Source organism: Theobroma umbraticum, unplaced genomic scaffold (assembly GCF_002168275.2).
Source record: "Theobroma umbraticum cultivar Fairchild unplaced genomic scaffold, ASM216827v3 scaffold_56.0, whole genome shotgun sequence".
Classification (NCBI taxonomy): Eukaryota; Viridiplantae; Streptophyta; class Magnoliopsida; order Malvales; family Malvaceae; genus Theobroma; species Theobroma umbraticum.
The window spans coordinates 12,056,645-12,076,849 of NW_018397256.1; the positions used below are offsets into that span (position 1 = coordinate 12,056,645).

A 20,205-nucleotide genomic window follows, 5' to 3' on the forward strand; every position below is an offset into this window, starting at 1 on the left:
TCCCCCCCAATATCCCGTCCTCCCCGGTCCTCCCGTTCTTTTGCCATGGAATTCTATGGCAGAAATACTCTTCACGGCTTCATGGATGATGAAAACGGTTCAACCCAGTCACCCCCTCGCCTTTCTATTAGATCTCACCTAGATATGTATGAACAAGATCTCCAATTTAGCCCTGGAAGAACTTCTAGCCCCCGTGCAAGTGCCACCATGCACTCAGTGTTGCCACCCGGTAGTCCTGAATCACCATGGACACTCTCTCCTCTTCAAACCCCATCCCCTGCACTCCTCTACCACTGCATCGCTTCTCTTCATCGCCAGGAAGGCAATATCTACTCGATTGGACTGTCAAAAGGGTTAGTTTTCACTGGCTCAGATAGCAATCGTATCCGGGCATGGAGGCAGCCTGACTGCACCGAACGGGGATATATCAAGGCAAGTTCTGGTGAAGTCAGGGCCATTTTCGCTTATGGTAACATGCTTTTCTCTACACATAGAGACTGCAAGATCAGAATTTGGAACTACACAGTTACAGATAATTTTAAATTCAAAAAGATCTCAACACTCCCTAAGAGAAGCTCATTTCTTCTGTTTCCTAAGACAAGCAGCCAACAACATAAAGACTGCGTTTCTTGCATGGCCTATTACCATGCTGAAGGGCTTTTGTACACTGGCTCTTATGACAGAACAGTTAAGGCTTGGCGGCTTTTAGATAAAAAATGTGTAGACTCATTTGTGGCTCATGAAAGCAACGTCAATGCAATAGTGGTCAACCAAGATGATGGGTGTGTTTTCACTTGCTCCTCTGATGGATCGGTGAAGATATGGAGAAGAGTATATAGAGAAATCTCTCACACTTTAACCATGACGCTGAAATTCCAACAATCACCTGTTAACGCCTTAGCCTTAAGCACAACATTCAACAACTGTTTTCTCTATTCGGGTTCATCTGATGGCACCATCAATTTTTGGGAGAAAGAAAAAATGTCCGGGAGGTTCAACCATGGTGGTTTTTTACAGGGTCATCGTTTTGCAGTTTTGTGCTTGGCGGCTATAGAGAAGTTAATATTTAGTGGCTCAGAGGACACAACGATTAGGGTGTGGCGGAGGGAGGAAGGAAGTTGTTTCCATGAATGCTTGGCAGTGTTGGACGGACATAGAGGGCCTGTCAGATGCTTGGCTGCTTCTTTAGAGATGGAAAAAATTGTCATGGGATTTTTGGTATACAGTGCTAGTTTGGATCAAACTTTCAAGGTATGGAGGGTCAAAGTCATGCCCGAAGAGAAACTCTGCTTCGATTTTGCGGACCGAAACGATTCAAAGTCTACCAAGACGATGGAGTATGAGATGAGCCCTGTGTTGTCTCCATCTTGGGTCGAGAAGAAGCTTCAAGGTAATCATTTCCAGTAATTTAAGACAATGTTTCCCTTGCTAGTTCATTTTTGTCTTTTACATTATTAGTTCGGTTGGTAGTTCTTGTACAAACAAAGGCTAGCCAAAAATAAAATCTCGTTATTTCAAGGAAATGCCACGGCTTTTACTTGAATTTCATATACATAAAATTAGTATTATGCACGGCCTTATTTCTCCTTCCGCAAGCCTATAAAAATATCAAGATGATCACTTTATCTGAACTAACGAGCTTTCAGACCATAAATTGCAAGCAGGCCCACAATTCACCCCAACTGTTGAGGCAAAATTAGATATTGACGTAACGATCGTCATTCATTGTACTGCTTAGATTCACCTAAGCTTAGCGTTGAAATCAATATTCCAGACAATGCTTCTCACATGCATTCAGCGGCCATCTCGATAATTCACTGCAATAATTTCTTGATTTCGATGTGACATGAGAAAGACCAACTCATGGCCGAGAATTAGTCAAAGGCTCAGATGATCTTATTAGCCAAGAAAATGGGTTTTTCTCTCGTTTTTGGAGGATGGGGTCGGGTTTGAGTATGTACTTAGAATTTCGTTTTCGGACGGCATTCAGTCAAGAGATTAGGTAGCTTCCATACGTGCCTTGAATTATCCCACATGGACCTAACTACTGAAAATAAAAGACGATGTAACATTTGGCAGATCCATTCTCGAAGAGACTACTTGCTGCAGTACGATTGTTAATGAGAAATAAATATATATGCATCCCCAAATAGATGAAACATCCATGTCCAGACTCCATACTGAAAGGATATTAATCCGGCGGAACGACTTTGCACCTAAAAATTGTAATGGCTATTAATTGGACCTATTCACCTCTTTGATGCCTCCATCACCATCGTCTCAGCTACTTGGCAGAGTATCATTTAAATAAGAGTAACGAGGGATTACGATCGCAACCTTGGGAAAAAAAGGTAGGTTCTTAAATATCGAAACTGAAATGGTAAATAGTAAGTGCTGTCAAGCATTGGCAGAGTCACGGTAAGACTATTGGTTCAATAGTATTCAATTCTCTTTTGTCTAAATGGTCAAGGACCTTGGCTGGTTAAAATCATAATACACAACACATTGCCCTATTTGAATTGTTCAGATTTGACGGAGGATCTCTATTCACCAAGGAATTTGTGAGGCAAGGTCTGAGTTCACGACATAATGCAAAGTTTTATCATATTTTTGGATTGGGTGCTAATGCTTTTCAGTTAGGCAGCATGTCGCATTTGCCCTTGAAATAGAACAAAATTCTTGATTAGTTATAATAAATTCACAAAAGGTAAACTAAACAAAGACCCAAAATACATAGAGCTATCATGAGAGAAAGGAAACATGCCGGGAACTTGATACATTGAGACAGAAAAGAAACTTTAATGTAGGGGATTAAAAAGCTTCATCCTCGTGTGGAACGGGAGCATGAGTTCTAACGATGAAGAAGTACTCATAGATGAAACCAGCAAGGCCACCGCCGATCAGGGGTCCAACCCAGTAAACCCAGTGATCTGTCCAGTCCCAGCTCACCAAAGCAGGTCCGAAGGACCGAGCCGGGTTCATTGAAGCCCCCGAGAAAGCTCCACCAGCTAAGATGTTTGCACCAACAACAAACCCAGTAAGCATTGGGCCTAGCCCATCTATAGAACCTTTCTTTGGGTCGACAATAGTGGCATAGACCGTGAATAACAAGGAGAATGTCAGAACAATCTCCCATATAACACCCTGGAGGAAGCCCACTCCACTTGCCAGTGAATGAATTGGAGTATTCTGCACAATAAAAGAAAGAGTTATAAAAAAGAAACAATTCCAATATGCAGATTTTGTTGGTAAGGCAAGTTTTGTTCACAATTTGTTAACCCAAATCTGTAACACAAATCCATCAGAATCCCGAAGCTCTTTAAACTTACTAATCCTCCAGTGAGATACTTGAGAAGAATACAAGCAGCCGAAGAGGCTAACAATTGATCGATCCAGTAGAGGATGGATCGGACCACGGTGATGTGACCTCCGAAAAGCAAGCCAAGCGTGACTGCTGGGTTAAGATGGCCACCGGATATGTGTCCAGCAGAGATCATAACGCCTACCACAAGGGCATGAGCCACCGCCACCGCAAACAAGCTCACCAGTGTATTTGCCTCCAGCTCACCTGCGATCATCACAGCACGTTAAAAAATAAAATAAAATGGACACAAATCATTTGGCACAAACCAAGTTGATTAACGATAATGTTGCAAACTATGTTAATTAATTAATTGATCACCAGCAGCCATGGAAGTTCCAACTCCTACAAAAACGAACAGGAAAGTGGTGACAAACTCGACTACAAGGGCCTTGATGCAGTCAGTCTGCGCAGCCTCCCGGCTTGTTCCTAAAGCGATTTTCGGCATGGTCACCGGAGAGTATCGAAGGACTGAGCCTAACTAGAAACGACTGGCTTTAAGATAATTGAGAGCTAGCTTGGCTGTACTTGTTCGACGACAATGCTATATATAAGCCTCATGGTCCGACTATTTCTTTACTTTTTTTTTTTTCTTTTTCAGAAGTGATGGCACGTTATCATGCAATACAACTCTATTATGGTAGGATATATTACATAAATTCCTGTTGCTCGTTGACTTGCTGTATGCTTATTGGTTATAAATTTGCCAATTACTGTGAGGATTAACATTTAGTTAAATTTAATGTTTACTCGCCAATTTTGGTGTCGAAACGCCCTGTTTTGTAGTATACCAGCTAGGCAATGGTATAAAGTATATGGAAAATAGCTTTTACAGCTAATTTGTGATGAGAAAGAGTATATCCTGAGGAAAGGAACGTACAAAAATGGAAGAGAATCTTCATCTAAAGATAGGAAGAAGCAGGACATTGAAAACCAGTTTCTCAAATTTGGTGTGAGTCTCCCATTTTGCATGTCTCTCCATAAAAGTCAAACAAGTTGTTGATGATAAGGTTACCCAACTTAAAACAAAATTAAAGTTTGCATGTTATTGTCAAATAAAATAAATAGATATATATTGTAAGATTGAAAATAAAGAAGTGAATAATATTTGTCTATTTATTATAGTAATCAAATATTTCTATTCTATCTTTTTACCCTACTTCCTCACATAAAAGCATGAATTCACTCAAGATTTCTCTTTCTTAAAAAATAAAAATAATAATATTTAAAAAAGTTTTTAAATTATTTTAAAATTTAAATAAATTTTTATTTTTTTATTACGTGTAATTAAATTCTTATATTTTTATTTTGAGTTAAACAAATTTTTATAATTAATAGTTGAGTATGTGTTGTTAGTTAAAATATCACTTATCATTTTATGTCACTTGACATTGACATGTTATAATGAATATGAAATGCTGACATGGCATAATGATATAGTCATATGATATTTTCATCATGTCAGTAGTTACATAAATATAAAATGACGAGTGGTATTTTGACTAATGATAATAATTTAGTTATCATTAATTGTAAGAGCTTATTTAATTTAAAATAAAAATATAAGAACTTAATTAAACATAATAGAAGAAAATGATTTACTTAAAATTTTTTAAATAATTTATAAACTTTTTCAAATATTATATAAAAGAATAAAATAAAAAGGTACCTTTGCATTACATTATGTAATGAAAATTATACACAAACCATTGTCATTATTTAAAAGCTTGGCGCAAGATTGTTATGGATCCACCGTGTAAATGAGAAAAGCAAAACAATGATGAATGAGGGATTAAATGTTCATTGATGTACATACTGCCACTGGAACTATAAGACAATTATAGCCAAGACCAATGGAATGGGTATATTGTGTTTGTTTCTGTTGAAACCCTTTGCTTTCTAAATTTAATGCTACTTTTGTGAATAAAGAGAAGGTGGGTTTTGTGGGTTCAATCATAGGCATCACTTTCCCACATTCCACCACCAGAAGAAAATGCTGAGGCTTTCCGAGTTTGCCATCCACTATAATTTTCCATTGCTCAATCTGTGTCGTTTTGAAATGAATATGTCGAGTTAGTGAAGAGTTTGGTGCAGTCTTCTTCATCTTATCTTTCCATCAATTTTTTTACTGTCTTTGATTCTACATTTGACGTCCCAACAGTGAAAGATTGAATCCCTTTCCCTCTATTTTTTCTCTTGTAAAAGATACAGAAGGCCAAGGTCCTGGAAGCTCACCTAGTTGACTTGTGATTAAAAGCAAAGCCTCAATACTTAACAAAGACAAAATATGAAAAGCATATTTAAACTACCGGCATCATGATCATTTTCCCATCAATAAAATATGCAATAACCCACGCTTTTTCTTCCCCAACACCCGCTGAATATCATCATAGTACCAAGTTATTCCACATCGATTGGCATCATCACTACCATTCTGAGGACCAAAACAATGTAATTAATTTGAGAATACATCAAAGTCTTGATCCAATCACAAGCCTCCTAAATGATCTTTTAAAGCTTAAACTTATCCTTGATTTTCATGAAAATTTATAATAAAATACACTGGGTACAAGCCAACACTAACCTCTAGCAATAACATGTTTGTTGTCCTTTAAAATAATGGGCCTATGGGTGAATGATTACTGCAAAAGTTGGTCACTGCTTTGTCATTTTGTTCATCATGACTCCACCCGGATAGAGACATGTCAATTATTGAAACATGGAAGACAATAGTATTCAATGTATACCAAAAAGAAAAAATTGGCAAAGAAATGGGTTACTATTATTCAATATATCTATGTATAAACTACTCCAGAAGCAAAGGTTTGTTTATTTTAAAAAAACAATGGTTTATTGGATCCAAAGATGATGCATTCCTTTGGGGCCTTGATCTCCTATAATTTTGAGCAAAATTTCTCTCTTGATGATCATAAATTACTTACTTATAAACATAGCAATACCCAAAATTAATATAACTAAATTTAACTTTAGTTATTGATGAATTGGAATTGTTTCTGAAATTATAAAAAGTTGCAGCATCAAATATACAGCTGTTTATTATCTTGTACATGTCAATGAAGTCGTGCGTTGATGCGTGATGAGCAGATAGGAGCCAGCGCCATTGATGTTGATTAAAAGCTGATTAAAGAAAGGCTGAATAATTGTTATCACACGTTTGAAGAAAAAGGCTGCAATCCAGTTGGACACCAAATCACACCCTCTATTTTATTGAATGATAAAAGCATTCATTGACAAAACCCTGTATATAAGTGCATGTGTTGTTAAATATGATAAAGTTTTAGTATATTTTAAGCCCTAGGTATTTTTCTAGCCAAAAATGAAAAGTCCAAAGGCATTTCCAAAGGATATTAATGCCTAATGACGTTTTTTCTTAAAAAAAATCACTTCATGATGAAGATAACAGTACATAATAAAAGCATGTTAATATAAAACAAAAATATTCATTTAAGCTAACAATAAGTTTTTTTTTTTTAAAAAAAAGTGAATTTACAAATGATTGAATAACAAATTACTCAAATATCGATTCAAGTTTACTATCAAAATTATCAGACTATAAACTCATTGCAGCATTATAAACCAAAAACTCAAAAAAACCCCAGTGATTGCTCTTAGAAGGCATCGAACTTAAGAACAAGGAAAACAAGAAATCAACTGTAATCAAACAATAATTTAACTAATTACCAAAACATATTTTGTGTTTGTTCAAATTATTAGCAGCTCGAGAGATGTGTTATATTCGTTAATTTCTTGAACTTGTTACGGATAGTAGTGTGTGAGGTTAACTATTTGTCATTTTTTTTGTTTTAATTGTGAAATGTCAATTCATAGTATTTCTTTAAAAGCAATCTTGGAATTTTGTGAAATTGAAGCTCTGGTTTTGGAATCAAGGCATGTGCAACCTAAACTCATCATAATTTTATAGCACATATTGAAGGGGGAAAAAAACAGAAAGTGAAGGCAAACTTTGGTTCATCACATGCTTCTAATTGATGGTTTATACTCTCTTTTTTTTTTTTAATAAATGAGATTTGTATTTATCCAAAGAAGTAGGCAAGCCTACTTCAATATAATCAAGCTGAATGTGGCAGCAGAAGAATGAAACAAACCCTTTTCTTGAAAAACATGTGGCATGCACGAATTTAGAAATATTTGGAATAGGTAAACGAGGGTTAGTAGGGCTCTCGTCTTTTTAAAAGTTTTAAAAATTTAATAATATATTTTTGGTTTTTAAAATTTTATAATTGTATTATATATTTTTTAATGAGATAACTCTATAATAATTAATCAACAATTAATTTTAATAAATTTTAAAACTAAAGCAAAACCAATTACGGTAAAATTTTTCTCCAAACCATGCCCCATCACTGATTTCGGTGCTCTTCAACGTGAACACAAAGAAAATGTCAAAGAAAAAGCTGTTCAAATTTGTTTTCCTTTGCTAGCAGTGAAAAGACCTCATCTCACATCGAGACACTATCTTCAATATGATGATTATATCAACTTAGAAAGGCCTAAAGAAATCATCATCGTTCTATGTCATTTGGTCATGACAAAATTCTCTCTTTATTCCCTAATTTTGTTTTCTTTTGCCCTATTTTATTTTCTCCTAAGTAAATTAAAAATTAATGTCTGGTCCAGCATTTTCAATATTAACCCTTGACCAAGGCCCACTACTGCTCCAACGCCCACGGCCTTGCCTTGACATTACTGGACGTCTAGGCCAAGCCCGTTGTTTAAGTACTTTCAGTCCATCTGTAATGTGTTGGAAGGGACAAAAACCAGAACCGCAAGCCAGAGAAGTTTATGACCAAAGAAAGCTCTGGATAGTGTGTCGGACAGTCGGATTAAGAATAAGATACTGGGAACAAACATAAGGTAGAGGAAATGCTGATGGGAACATTGCCAATTGCATCAGCTTCCTCCCTGAGTTTCTCAAGGAGGAGGCCTTCTTTCCCATCAAACTCTTTTACACATTCTTCTGTTTGTCATATACATAACTGTTACAATCACCGTCCTTCTCGAAGACTCGCTCTCTTTCAACTTGGCACTGGTAAAAGCTCTAAAATCCTTAAAAAGGAAAAACCCATTTCATTTTTTTCTTTAACTGTTTCACACGTTCATTTATGTTTTGGGATAGAATTTTGTTGCGAAAGCCAAGGAAAAGACAAGAGAAGCACAACTTATTTATATTCCTACAATGTGGTAGCGTAGATTGAGTCATTCAAATTTTTAATGCAGTTCATTGAGCTCAAGAATAGACCATTTAATTGTTTTTCCCTTGCTTTCTTAGTGAACCTTTGAGGGTGTCCAGGTTGTTATTCAATCTGCTGCAGACTGATACAGATAATTTAAGTAGAGTGTGAGGCTATTTTTTTTTTTTTTTTTACTTTCTTTAACAATGTTTCCAGCAATATAAATTTTGCTTGTCTATGTAAGCTCTTTGTGTTCAGTGGGATGTCACATCATGTTTCTTTTGCTTGACAAAATGCCAAAAACCAGTTCAGCATTTGGTACTATGGATTTGATGTTTGGTTCATTGATTTAAGAATAGGCTGTTAATTCTTTAAACACTTGTTAGGCATATGCATGCAAAATGGATTATTTCACCAATGCTAACGGAGTTTTGATGCTTGTTCAGCTATCCCTCAGTCACAGTTGTTTGGTTCAAAAGCAGCTAAGTTATTAAGAGTAGAAGGAAACTCAATTGAGAGTACATCTGGAAACATGGCTACTGCTGTTAAGGAGAAAGATGCATTACATTGGGTTCAAAATGACAAAAGAAGAATGCTTCATGTTGTTTACCGTGTTGGTGATTTGGCGAAGACTATAAAGTATGCTTTCTCATTGACTGGAACTGTGAATAATTGACACATATACCCTTTGGTGATTCAGGATATGTAATGAGATGACTAATTAATTTGTCAAACTGCAGGTTTTATACTGAATGCTTAGGAATGAAGCTGTTAAGAAAACGTGACATACCAGAGGAGAAATATTCAAATGCTTTTCTTGGATATGGACCTGAAGATTCTCATTTTGTTGTTGAACTTACCTATAGTGAGCCATTAGCTCATTTCAGCATGTTTGAATGCTTATATCTCTATTTCACGTTTAACTACTGATGAGAAATTCATAATTTCTCATATTAAAAAAGTTGGTCTCTAATATACTTTTGTATTTTATTTCTTCAGATTATGGAGTTGACAAATATGACATTGGAAATGGATTTGGTCATTTTGGTATTGCAGTAGAGGATGTAAGTTCTTTCATCAAACAGATCTTCTTGAGGTTGCAATTAGTGAAAACTCTGACAGAATGTAGCTGCTGTTTTGATGAGCATGCATCTGTTTGTATAGCCCATAATGCTTAGAAATTCAACATGTCCTCTATCATCTGACTATATCTGAAGCTGTTGCCGCTCACCAAAGAGCCGGCCATGCATAATTTTAGTCATGTCAGTTTGGAGTCATCCATTTCATTTCAGCTCTGCCTTTTCCATAAAATAGGTTCATTCATGCAAATTGATGAACTTAAAACTTTTGTATTCTAATTGTTTGTAGGTTGCGAAGACAGTAGATCTAATCAAAGCAAAGCGGGGCAAGGTTACCAGGGAACCTGGCTCTGTCAAAGGTGGGACTACAATAATTGCTTTTATAGAAGATCCAGACGGTTATAAGTTTGAACTTTTAGAGAGGAGGCGTGCACCTGAGCCACTTTGTCAAGAAATGCTTCGAGTTGGTGATCTTGATCGCTCTATTAATTTCTATAAGAAGGTGAGTGGCTTTTTACAGTGTCAAGGAACTTTTTTTTATTTTTGAAGTTTACCAGTTTTAATTACTTTTATAGCTCATAGCACTATAAAATGCTTATATCCCAATCTTTGTTCCTGGATTTGTAGGGTTTTGGCATGGAGCTTCTTCGTAAAAAAGATAATCCTGAGTATAGGGTAAAGATAACCCCCTTTCCCACCATCAAAATATCTGAATATGTGATCTTATCTGGTCATTTTCACATTTATGCTAATATTTGTGCATAAATTTCAGTATACAATAGCCGTGATGGGCTATGGTCCTGAAGATAAAAACGCTGTGCTGGAACTAACGTACAACTATGGGGTCACAGAATATGATAAAGGAAATGGTTATGCACAGGTAAACTCTCTTTTTCTTTTTTCCTGCATTGTTTTTTAGTGTTTCAGTTTGGACCGACATTAGGCCTATTCGATGTTATATGTAGACTGAAGTTTCGTATCTTACCAGATTGCAATAGGCACGGATGATGTTTATAAGACTGCAGAAGCAATTAAGCTATGTGGAGGAAAGATTACTCGTGAGCCTGGGCCCTTGCCGGGCATTAACACCAAGATTACTGCTTGCCTGGATCCAGATGGCTGGAAATCGGTATGGCTGACAATGATTGAGCATACGATGTATGTCTTTGTGGGTTCTATTTCTTGTGATTTTATAGCTGTATTAATCCAAATGAATTGATTTCCTTACAGGTCTTTGTTGATAACATTGATTTCCTCAAGGAGCTAGAATGACCAAATATAATCACAGCTGATACCTATATTGATTGAATCCAGTGAGAGGTTCATAACAATTTTGATCATTAGGTGCTGCCATCTGCCAAGCCAAGCTTTTTCTTTCTCAAACAAAAACCTTGAAGGAGAAGCTCAATCCCATCTTGTATATTTTTTCCCCTTTTTTTGTATGGCAGTGTAGAAGTTGCTATTATTGGAAAGTAAACCTAGTGCCTGGGGAATCAGATATATACATTTCAACGTAATTGCTTTACAGAAATGAAAATCTAGTTTTCCCATCAAATCCACTTAGTTTCTCTCAGAAATATGCTAAATTGTTACGACAATTCAACATATGCTGGATTCCATCTGTCCACATCTGTTTGTCACCTTTACTTCTGCATTCAAATTCTATTATTCTGTCAGCAGTTTTAATCCCAAAATAAGCTCTCTGCTCACCATTGTCTTCCCTCTCCCTTCTAGGCCATGCTGGGATGTCTCTATGGACTCCTGAGATCACACCTGGAAGCACAACATAGACTCTGTTAACGCAGGCAGGAGAAATAAGGAAATTGATTTATTTGAGTATTGAGGCTTAGCTTACACATCTTCTTTTTAGTGTATGTGCCTGCCATATGCTTGCTTTTCAATTTAGCCACCACCTATTTTTTTTGGACAATTTGGAAATAATTACTCACAGTGATCTTTTCTAACAGATCAAGGTAAAAGTACGCATTGAGAAGAAAAGAAAAATTACCACCTTGTGCCTATGTAGCTAAACTAGTGAGCTTTTACATTTTGAGTATCAAAAATCCATATAATCAAATTCGAAATTGTCTAAATTCTTACAAGCATGTAACATGGTTACTAGGATTTCTTTTCTCCTGCTTTATACCTGCCAGTTAGAGTTTATGTAGAAAGAAACTTGCTTCCAGTGTAGAGCTCCTGTCATCAACATAAATAAATGTAGTGATGAGTGCAAAGGAATATTGTTACCACATACTGAAGACCGAAGATTTGATATTTCCGACTAATGAGATTTGTGAAAATTACCTTTTCTTGTGCGCTTGAGTAGTTCCCCTCCTGTAGCAACAAAGTTCAATGCTGATGAGATGTTAGATTCGATGCCTCCTTCACCCTTTTCCTCTCCTAGAGCAAATTTTGTAGTCTTTTGCAGCCTTGCCCTTAGTGTGGCAGCTCCTCGCAAGGCTGCATGAATTTGTAAAATTAAAGTTGACAGTCCTCTGAAATAATTTGAATATTGAACTATTAATGATATGTTCATGACGTTTACTGATTATTCATTCCATTATCATGTTTCAGCTATCATCCCCTTCGCTTGTTGGTCTCTAATTCAATTATGGCTGTCTTGCAGCCATGGAAACAGTAAAGTCAAAAGGTTAATAGTGCTATATATATTTTCTGGCTAGATGATGGACTTTAGATGCGATGGAACAACCTGTAGCTGCTCCAGCTGTTAGTGTCATGATATCTCCATTTGTTCTTGCATTAATTGCAGAGTTGACTACCGTTAAAATTTGGTCATGATCAGCTCCCATGTCCTCTGCAATCTCAATGCAGTGCGATGCAACAAGAGCCGCCGCAGACGCAATAGCAGTTGTTACTTTAGAAGATGACTTCTGACAGGTAGTTGTCATTTCCGGCAACATTACACTTGAGGCTGCAACTGCTGCAACGGCAGCTGCAACTCCAGCAACTGATACGGCTGCATGTAGTTGTGCGTTGTGGGTTCTGATTTCCTGCTTCTTCCTCTCTTTCTGATCCTTCTGCCATCTCCCCATTGTTCGCCCTCTTACTATGCTCTTGTATACCTTCAAATTGGCGATAAGGTTAAGTATGATGATACTGTTGAGTAAATTAATGATTACGATAAGCTTGAATTAGGAGATACATACCCCATTTTTAAGCAGTTGTTGATTAGAGAGAAATTCCTGATGCAGTGCTTGATGAAGTAAAAATAATTCCTGCACATTAAACAAATGTTAGAAGTTAGTGTAAGTGGTTACAGTAGAATCAGATAGATTATTTTTCCCCTGCTTTGCATATTTCTGACAATCCTGAACAATATAATATGTTTACACACCACTACAATCCGTTGAACGGTATAATATTCTATCAATTGCTGCAGGACAGGAGCCTGGGGATGCTAACTGTTGCAGCAGAATCTGGCAAACTAATAACAAGGGCTTGAAGGGCATTATCAGCTTGGGTGTATATCTTTTAGATGAACATGTGCAAAACATTGCAAAGATTATCATTAGCATCCACCAATGCGAGGCCTCATAAAGACAACAGGAACCGAGGTACCTTTAAATCTTCACTCTCCCTTGGTGATATTGGAGGGCTACCGCCACCAGGTAACTGCTGAACTAGCTGTACAGAACAACCAAACAAACCTGAAAATTTTCATACTAATAGTCGCTTTCTTCATATATAGCTAAGTCTTTATTTGAGCTGATCCCGAGAACATTTAAGCTGCTGGTTCTCGTTTAGAAACCAAAAACTATGTAAGAAGTCGTCTACAACAGGTTGAATTAAAGAAGGGATCTTACAGGTTCCCTTGAAGAAGTAGAACTTGCATCATGCGTTTCATGTCCAACAGAAGAAACAGATGGCTTCTGATCAAGACCGTCGGAAGCTACATGCGTCTTCGCAAGAGCTTTGGACAGTTCCATAGCCGAGAGACTCCATGATCTGGCAAGAAACTCCATGGACTCTGTAGGAGTTTCAGGCGGGGGGCCAGACAGTGGTAACCACCTTGCACGACCATTCTCATCTATATTTTCCAGCCTCTGTGACGAGCTCTTTATACTGCATGAGCTCACTAACACCATAACAAGTAAGTAAACAACCATTCCAAAGAGCCAAGTTAGTAGTCTAGTATTGATGGCAACCAAGCTGAAAATAGTAAAAGCCTTACTTTTAAACTTCTCTTCCTCTCCACTTTCACTCAAGCTGAGACTTCGATTCCAGCAAACACAGCAAGAACAAGCCAAGGAAGAGAAAGAAACAGTTTGACATTTAACATGGGAAGTGAATCTAAGCTGCATGGTTTCTTTATTGGGAAAAACGAAAAGAGAGAGAAAAACAAAAGCGAAGGGGATATATTCTATTGTACCGGAAAGGCTCCCATGAAACGCAGTTCAACTTTGTCCTCAACTTCCCCCGTTTTTCAGCTTTACAGAATAATTTATAAAGAACAAAGGATATAATGGGTGAGCGGCGTAGTCATAATGACCTGAGTTCTCTTTTGTCACCATTATCCGTGACTGAAGCTAGTGGCCAGGGCCCTCTCGCACGCCCAACAAACCCTTTGCAGTATAAGCTGTACCCGAAGCTTGCCATTGAACAGATGTCTAGAAGCAAATGCAAAGCAAAAAACAGGGGCCCCAACACGCACTGAGGCTCAACAGGGCCATACCTGATCACTTACAATTTCTTCTTCTTTTTTTTTTGGCACCTCCTTTTTCTCCATCTACTCTAAAAAATTGTTGATATCTGACAGGCTTCTGGAAAAGTTTTTCTTTTTCTTTGTCCTAAATTCTGTAAAAGGCAAACGGTGTATCCCAGTTAGGGTTGTGATTTTACTGTTTTTGTACTCAGTGGGAAACATTTTGGAACAGAAAGTTATATTACTCCTGGAATATTGAATACTGACCTGACAGAACTCGTTTCTTTTGCATAGTATGGAATATACAGTTTGGACCAAAATCTACTGACAATTATCCTGCTCAATATGGTAATGGAGTTTGGTATTTGAATGTGGTCTCATAATCCAATTTATAATGTCTATGGACTACTATCTGGTCATTTATCAAAGAGTGTCGGCAAACAAAAATCTTCAAATGCCTTCATGACTTGGGAAATAGTTATAAAATGGAGCCAAGTCAATGATTCTTTTGCTGGGAAATACAGCGCATCCAGGCACTGAAATCAGACGACAAACATTGATTTTATCAACGTCTAGTTTTTAATGGACGAAAAATAACCAAGAAAGGGTAGAACTCAGGTTCAAACTTGTGGACTTCTTGATTTGGGGAAAACATTGTTGAACTTCCACGGTACCTTGGTGGAATTCAACGCAAGCATGCTACCTAATACTCGGGGAACCTTGACTGCTTAAGTTTCCATCTTATAATACGTGCCATGGCTCTCAGCATGGCCCTTTCTCCTTTGACCTGTAACAGCCCAATAAAACAATTACTGACAGGTGCAAAAGTTAAATCATGAAAACAAAGTATCAATGGTTCAGATGCGGGCAAAATGACATTAGCATAAAAAAAAAGAGGTAAGAAAGTGGAGAACAGTCTCATTGATGACACCATAATCTACCTGAAAAAGTTTGTGGTTCTCCATCACATTTAAGCTCTAAATGTCATACCAAGGAATCAATAGAGCCCAAAAAGATCAATAAACAATAAGAGGGTTTCAAAGTTCAATCAGAACAAAATTAATGACTGGAAAGGTGCTGCAATACTTTGATTAGAAAGAACAAATTAAAGTGGTATAATTACCTCAATTCTCTAAGGTATGAACCTCCAAGATCCATACCCCAAATGGATAATTACAAAACTATCTTCATATCACTTCAATATTAGCAGTGACAGCTATTGATCAATTAAACTCTTCTCATATCCACCACTGGCAAATGAGAGACAATTATATAGAGTCAAGCAAATAAAATTCCAATGAAACATACAGTTATAAAATAATGACAACTTACAGAATCTCCAAAAACTAACAAGATAGTCCAGTACCTGAAACAATAGATTACAGTACTTTTTCAGATTCTGGTGAACGCAGGCACCTAGATTCAAATTGATCCAGGTAAACATCAAGGGCTTTCATCCAAATTATGAAGCAATGAGAAAAGAAAGCAAATGCATCCTGAATTAAATGAGATACAAGGTCAAAACAACTGTATCCACAAATGAAACCTTATCATCTATTAACAGAAGAATGGAGAAAACACTTTACACATCATTCATCGAACAATTAAACATGAAACCGGCTTAACCATTCTCCCCATCTATGCATGCAGAAAAAACCAGGCTTTGATGGACCAGATCCCAGCCCAATCCCACACATTTGTTCTCTCATGACCACCTTGTCGAAAGCAGATAACACAATCTGCCATCTCTCAGCAAAGATCTTGAGCTATCCAATGTCCAAACTTTATGACACTTGCAACACCAGTTCTTGGTTCCCTAAAATCCAAAGCCGAAATCACAACCTGAGGTTAGCTGATACATATAAGTCTATGCATTGACTCCTTAGAAAGTAAGAATATACGCAAAATAACTGATAAATGAGATAGTTTTGAAAGATGTATTTCTATACCAATCACTTAGCTGAAGATATTCTGTGAAATGATGGCATCCAGCTGCTTGAAGCACCAGTCTTGTTGGCCCCACGGCCATTATTTGTAGCTTCAGTTGGCCCCTCTGCTTTTGGCAGATTTTTTTTCAAGGAACCAGGCAGAGCAAATGAAGTGGATGGCATTACGGAACTGCTCCCCATCTGTAATGGCCATATCCACAGCAGTTATTTTAAATTGACTGACTATGGGATGAAGCTACATCATACTAAAACTAGTAAACAGAAATGGTATGGAGCAAAGCCACTTTAAAGTATGCCACATTAATTTCAATACATTTCATTTTCTTTAAACTGGCAGTACAAATAAACCAAGATATAGCATGATTCATCAGGTAACTTACATGTTTCTCACTCATATTTCGACCAACTGAAGGTCTAAACTGCATACGAACGTCTGGACGACCAAGGTTACGTGGTCCTCTGTGCTCCATAGCTTCACCTGAATAAGAAGCATCCTTGATTCCTGAAATTCAAAAATGAGTTAAGGCACAATGTGCTTCACAAAAGACAATTTCCTACATGAGACAGAAACAACGACAAGATACCAAATGGAAAAATTATTATTAAAAAATATCAGTAAATGCTTGAAGCACTTACCTTTAAGCTTATCCATAGGCGTTGCTTGACTGTTACTTGTCCCGGAAAAAGGCTGCAAATCCTGAAAAAATCAAAAGAAAAAAGTATAAACTGTATAATCATTCAAGACAGAGTAAGAGAACCAATAAGAATTTGAAGTAACTTTAAAAAAAAAAAGATTAGAATTTGAAGCAGCCTCTATCACTGAGCCATGCATCTCTAAACAAATCACTCCTGATACATTTTTGGTTGAAAAGCTTTGTGAAATACTTGGGCCACAAACAATTCATCGAATGAAAGTCTTTTAAATGACCAATCAAAGGGAAAAAATATTGTAATGAAAAGGAATTCAGAAAATACTAACAGATGATTGAAGATGTGTCTTTGTCCTTTGTGTCTGCTGGTACTTTAGTATGGTCCAGTCAAATATGTAATCAAACTCATATCCTGCCGCATAGAATATAAGGGAGTTGAAAACCAGCAAACACAAATATCAGTTTGATGTTGTCAGCACAGGGACATGATTTTGCAATAAATGCCAGACAGGACTTCAAAATGAAAGGTAGCAGGTTTGAAAAGTCTAGATCAATGAAATATTATTAGTTGTGAACATAGCTACCCAAACATGCAATTTATTGCAGAAAGCATGAGGAATATAGCGAACTTAAGTAGGTCATTACCTTCTCGAGTAAACAAATCTTGAAACAAGCGCTTCAAGAATCCATAATCAGGCCTCTGATCAAATGTTAAAGAGTGGCAATAATGAAAGTATGATGCAAACTCCACAGGGTGTGACTTGCACAAGACCTTTTGAACACAAAACAAATTATATGTAAGTATTGAACAACTACTGATGCTAAAATCATTTCTCTTTTATGGGTGGGAAGATATCTATAAAGGAAATACCTCTATGGGTGTTGATAACTTCTTCTCACATATTTTATCATACTTCTGCTTCTTTGTAGCAGCTTTTAGTCCCTGCCAAGGAAGGCTAAATGCAAAAATTAACAAAATCAGTCAGATATGTACATTCAGAATCACAGTGCAGAAGAACATCTAAATAAATGAAGCAATTAAGATGAATAAGGTACAGATTACAGCAAAACCACGTCCAACTACAAATCCTTACATACTTGAGTCACAGAAGATGAATGACAGTGAAATGGGGCATACCTTCCTCTCAAGAAATACAAAAGAACATAGCCAAGCGATTCTAAATCATCTCGACGGCTTTGCTCTGTGGACATTAAAGAGAGAATAAAGACAACTTCAGAAGTCTGCCTTGTATTAAAGAGAATAGTAAAAAAACAAGAAAAAGGCAACAAGTCTTACCAATTCCAAGATGAGTATTACAACTTGCATACCGTGCAGTCCCTGTTAAATTTTTATTCTCCCTGTAAGAGTCATCAAGGGAAAATCGCAACTTAACCAAGGAAAAGACAAAAAATAGAAATTAAAATGAATTAAGAAAAATATAAATTAAAATGGATACAAAAATGAAGCTTCATCTAGTAATTTTGATTGATAATCACGTTAAAAAGGAAAGCCAACCAGATATTGAGCAAGAACATGGTAATTTAATCCTTACCTGTAAGGAATATGGCGATTAGTGGTGGGATCACGATATCTTTTGGCAAGACCAAAGTCAATGATGTAGACCTGATGAGGACAAAACAGTGATACAAAATAAAGCAGAACAGAAAATAAGAGAAGGATTATCTGTGCAAATCAAACATTGAAGAAATATACCTGATTCGCTTTTCTGCCAAGACCCATGAGGAAATTATCTGGTTTGATGTCTCTATGCAGAAACCCCTTAGCATGCATAAATTCTATTCTTGCAATCTACACCTCATCAAAGGAAAAAAAAAAATTCAAATGGAGTAGCATGTAAATACTAACAGCAAATTGAAAGCAACTAGCCTATTCTTATGTAAGACTAGAAAATATGGACAACTCTTCTTTGCAAAATCTTTATCTGATTACCATTTGATCAGCCAACATTAAGACTGTTTTTAATGAAAATTTTCTCCCGCAATAGACAAACAAGTCTTCCAGACTTGGTCCCAGCAAGTCAAGAACAAGCACATTATCTTCCCCATTTACTCCACACCACTTTATATGTGCAATACCACCTAAGATGGAAGAAATTTGAGTAAATATGAATAGTATTAACATAACTAAAAGAACATTTATACAAAAATCTGCATTCCCAACATAAAACTACCAAAGACTTGTACTTACTTCCTCCTTGAAGAATATTATATAGCTTGGCTTCATATAGCAATTGTGGATGTTTTGTCTGCCTGTTTTCCTGCCACCAACCCAAAAATAAAGTTTACTAATTTATATCAAGTCGATTTTACTCTCTTCAAACAATAGATATTTCATCAAAATGATGAAACTTAAAAGTTATTTTCAACTATAAAATCAAGCCGCATAATCAATTTCATAACTTGACAAAAATATTGACTAATTTCTGTGTCACCATGCAAAAATTAGGCAAAATTTTAAATATTACAAAATCAGCTAAATTTTGTGTTACAGAATTCAGTTTCCACCTCAGAAGCTTAATATTTCAGCTAAATTTTCTTTTTATGTTACAAATTCAAATAAATAAACGAAAAAAAATAAGAACTTGCTAATAAATTCACTTGTAGAGTGAAGACTTACAATCTTTACCGCGAGAGTTTCACCTGTGTCAATATGAGTAGCTGAAACCAAGCAAAACCAAAACGAAAGAAAAAGCATATGTTAGAATCTGATCAATTTGAGCTGAATTAGCATAATAAAAGGAGAGCTATAGCTACAAAGAATAAAAATACCGAGAAAGATTTCACCGAACGATCCGCTTCCGATTTTGCGACCTAGCTTGTACTTCTCTCCGACGATCCTCTCCATATATCAGCCGGATTTCTTCCTCTCCCTGTTTCTCTCACTTTCCCGAGGATCAGTCGATTTGTGGTTGGATTCGGGAAAGAGAGAGAAAATTAGGGCCCGCGATTGAGAAATTGATGAAGAAAACCGAGATTTTTAGGGATCGACGGAATGAGGTGAACGAGGGGAAGCGGTGACTTTCTGCGAAGGGCGTTTTGGCGAATTTGATGAATTTTGAAGAATTGATTTTCAACAGAGATGACGAGAGGGAAAGGAAGTCGGGAACGGGAAAAAAGGTTTGGGTGAGCGGTCTGAAATTTTAAAGAATGACAGGGAGATAATTAGATTTTGGCCAATACAACAGGGTAGAATTTTGAAATTTAGAGAAGCAATGGGGTTGTCATTTAAATTTGATTATTACACTTTTTTCCTCAAATTTGAGTATCTT

The 20,205-nt window shown here is 36.6% G+C and overlaps 5 protein-coding genes across 8 annotated transcripts; 2 read left to right on the top strand and 3 right to left on the bottom strand.

Annotated features, from left to right (window-relative positions):
• On the top strand, positions 1–1,514 carry LOC110411306 (protein JINGUBANG-like). The gene has a single exon (XM_021421408.1). It carries the CDS (start codon positions 46–48, stop codon positions 1,405–1,407), a length of 1,362 nt encoding a protein of 453 aa, XP_021277083.1. The 5' UTR covers positions 1–45; the 3' UTR covers positions 1,408–1,514.
• Positions 1,515–2,666: 1,152 nt separating this feature from the next.
• TIP4;1 (tonoplast intrinsic protein 4;1) lies at positions 2,667–3,962 on the bottom strand. Its single transcript, XM_021420707.2, has 3 exons — positions 3,683–3,962; positions 3,330–3,568; positions 2,667–3,189 (listed from the first exon to the last, which is right to left on the bottom strand). The coding sequence occupies exons 1-3, from the start codon at positions 3,807–3,809 to the stop codon at positions 2,812–2,814; spliced, it is 744 nt and encodes a 247-aa protein (XP_021276382.1). The 5' UTR covers positions 3,810–3,962; the 3' UTR covers positions 2,667–2,811.
• A 4,206-nt stretch (positions 3,963–8,168) lies between these two features.
• Positions 8,169–12,392, top strand: LOC110411498 (putative lactoylglutathione lyase, chloroplastic). Of its 2 annotated transcripts, none has more exons than XM_021421679.1 (9): positions 8,169–8,432; positions 9,021–9,213; positions 9,315–9,439; positions 9,574–9,638; positions 9,943–10,155; positions 10,281–10,328; positions 10,426–10,533; positions 10,642–10,811; positions 12,280–12,392. In XM_021421679.1, exons 1-9 carry the CDS (start codon positions 8,267–8,269, stop codon positions 12,332–12,334), a joined length of 1,143 nt encoding a protein of 380 aa, XP_021277354.1. In that variant the 5' UTR covers positions 8,169–8,266; the 3' UTR covers positions 12,335–12,392. The 2 variants fall into 2 exon arrangements, with proteins under 2 accessions (XP_021277354.1, XP_021277355.1); XM_021421680.2 differs by lacking the exon at positions 12,280–12,392 and adding an exon at positions 10,884–11,023 and having other exon boundaries at positions 10,642–10,782.
• Positions 10,982–14,720, bottom strand: LOC110411494 (phosphoinositide binding protein). Of its 3 annotated transcripts, XM_021421674.2 has the most exons (10): positions 14,584–14,720; positions 13,846–14,468; positions 13,478–13,749; positions 13,233–13,298; positions 12,821–12,889; positions 12,364–12,736; positions 11,958–12,113; positions 11,800–11,849; positions 11,509–11,566; positions 10,982–11,426 (listed from the first exon to the last, which is right to left on the bottom strand). In XM_021421674.2, exons 2-10 carry the CDS (start codon positions 13,973–13,975, stop codon positions 11,224–11,226), a joined length of 1,377 nt encoding a protein of 458 aa, XP_021277349.1. In that variant the 5' UTR covers positions 13,976–14,468; positions 14,584–14,720; the 3' UTR covers positions 10,982–11,223. The 3 variants fall into 3 exon arrangements, with proteins under 3 accessions (XP_021277349.1, XP_089638736.1, XP_021277350.1); XM_089782610.1 differs by lacking the exon at positions 13,233–13,298; XM_021421675.2 differs by lacking the exon at positions 14,584–14,720 and having other exon boundaries at positions 10,985–11,426; positions 13,478–13,736; positions 13,846–13,985.
• Positions 14,721–15,789: 1,069 nt separating this feature from the next.
• On the bottom strand, positions 15,790–20,199 carry LOC110411497 (casein kinase 1-like protein 3). Its single transcript, XM_021421678.2, has 15 exons — positions 19,706–20,199; positions 19,554–19,594; positions 19,125–19,194; positions 18,867–19,015; positions 18,630–18,725; positions 18,469–18,539; positions 18,213–18,274; positions 18,054–18,117; positions 17,787–17,871; positions 17,561–17,687; positions 17,245–17,327; positions 16,902–16,962; positions 16,646–16,767; positions 16,266–16,445; positions 15,790–16,132 (listed from the first exon to the last, which is right to left on the bottom strand). The coding sequence occupies exons 1-14, from the start codon at positions 19,779–19,781 to the stop codon at positions 16,269–16,271; spliced, it is 1,284 nt and encodes a 427-aa protein (XP_021277353.1). The 5' UTR covers positions 19,782–20,199; the 3' UTR covers positions 15,790–16,132; positions 16,266–16,268.
• Between the last annotated feature and the right edge of the window lie 6 nt (positions 20,200–20,205).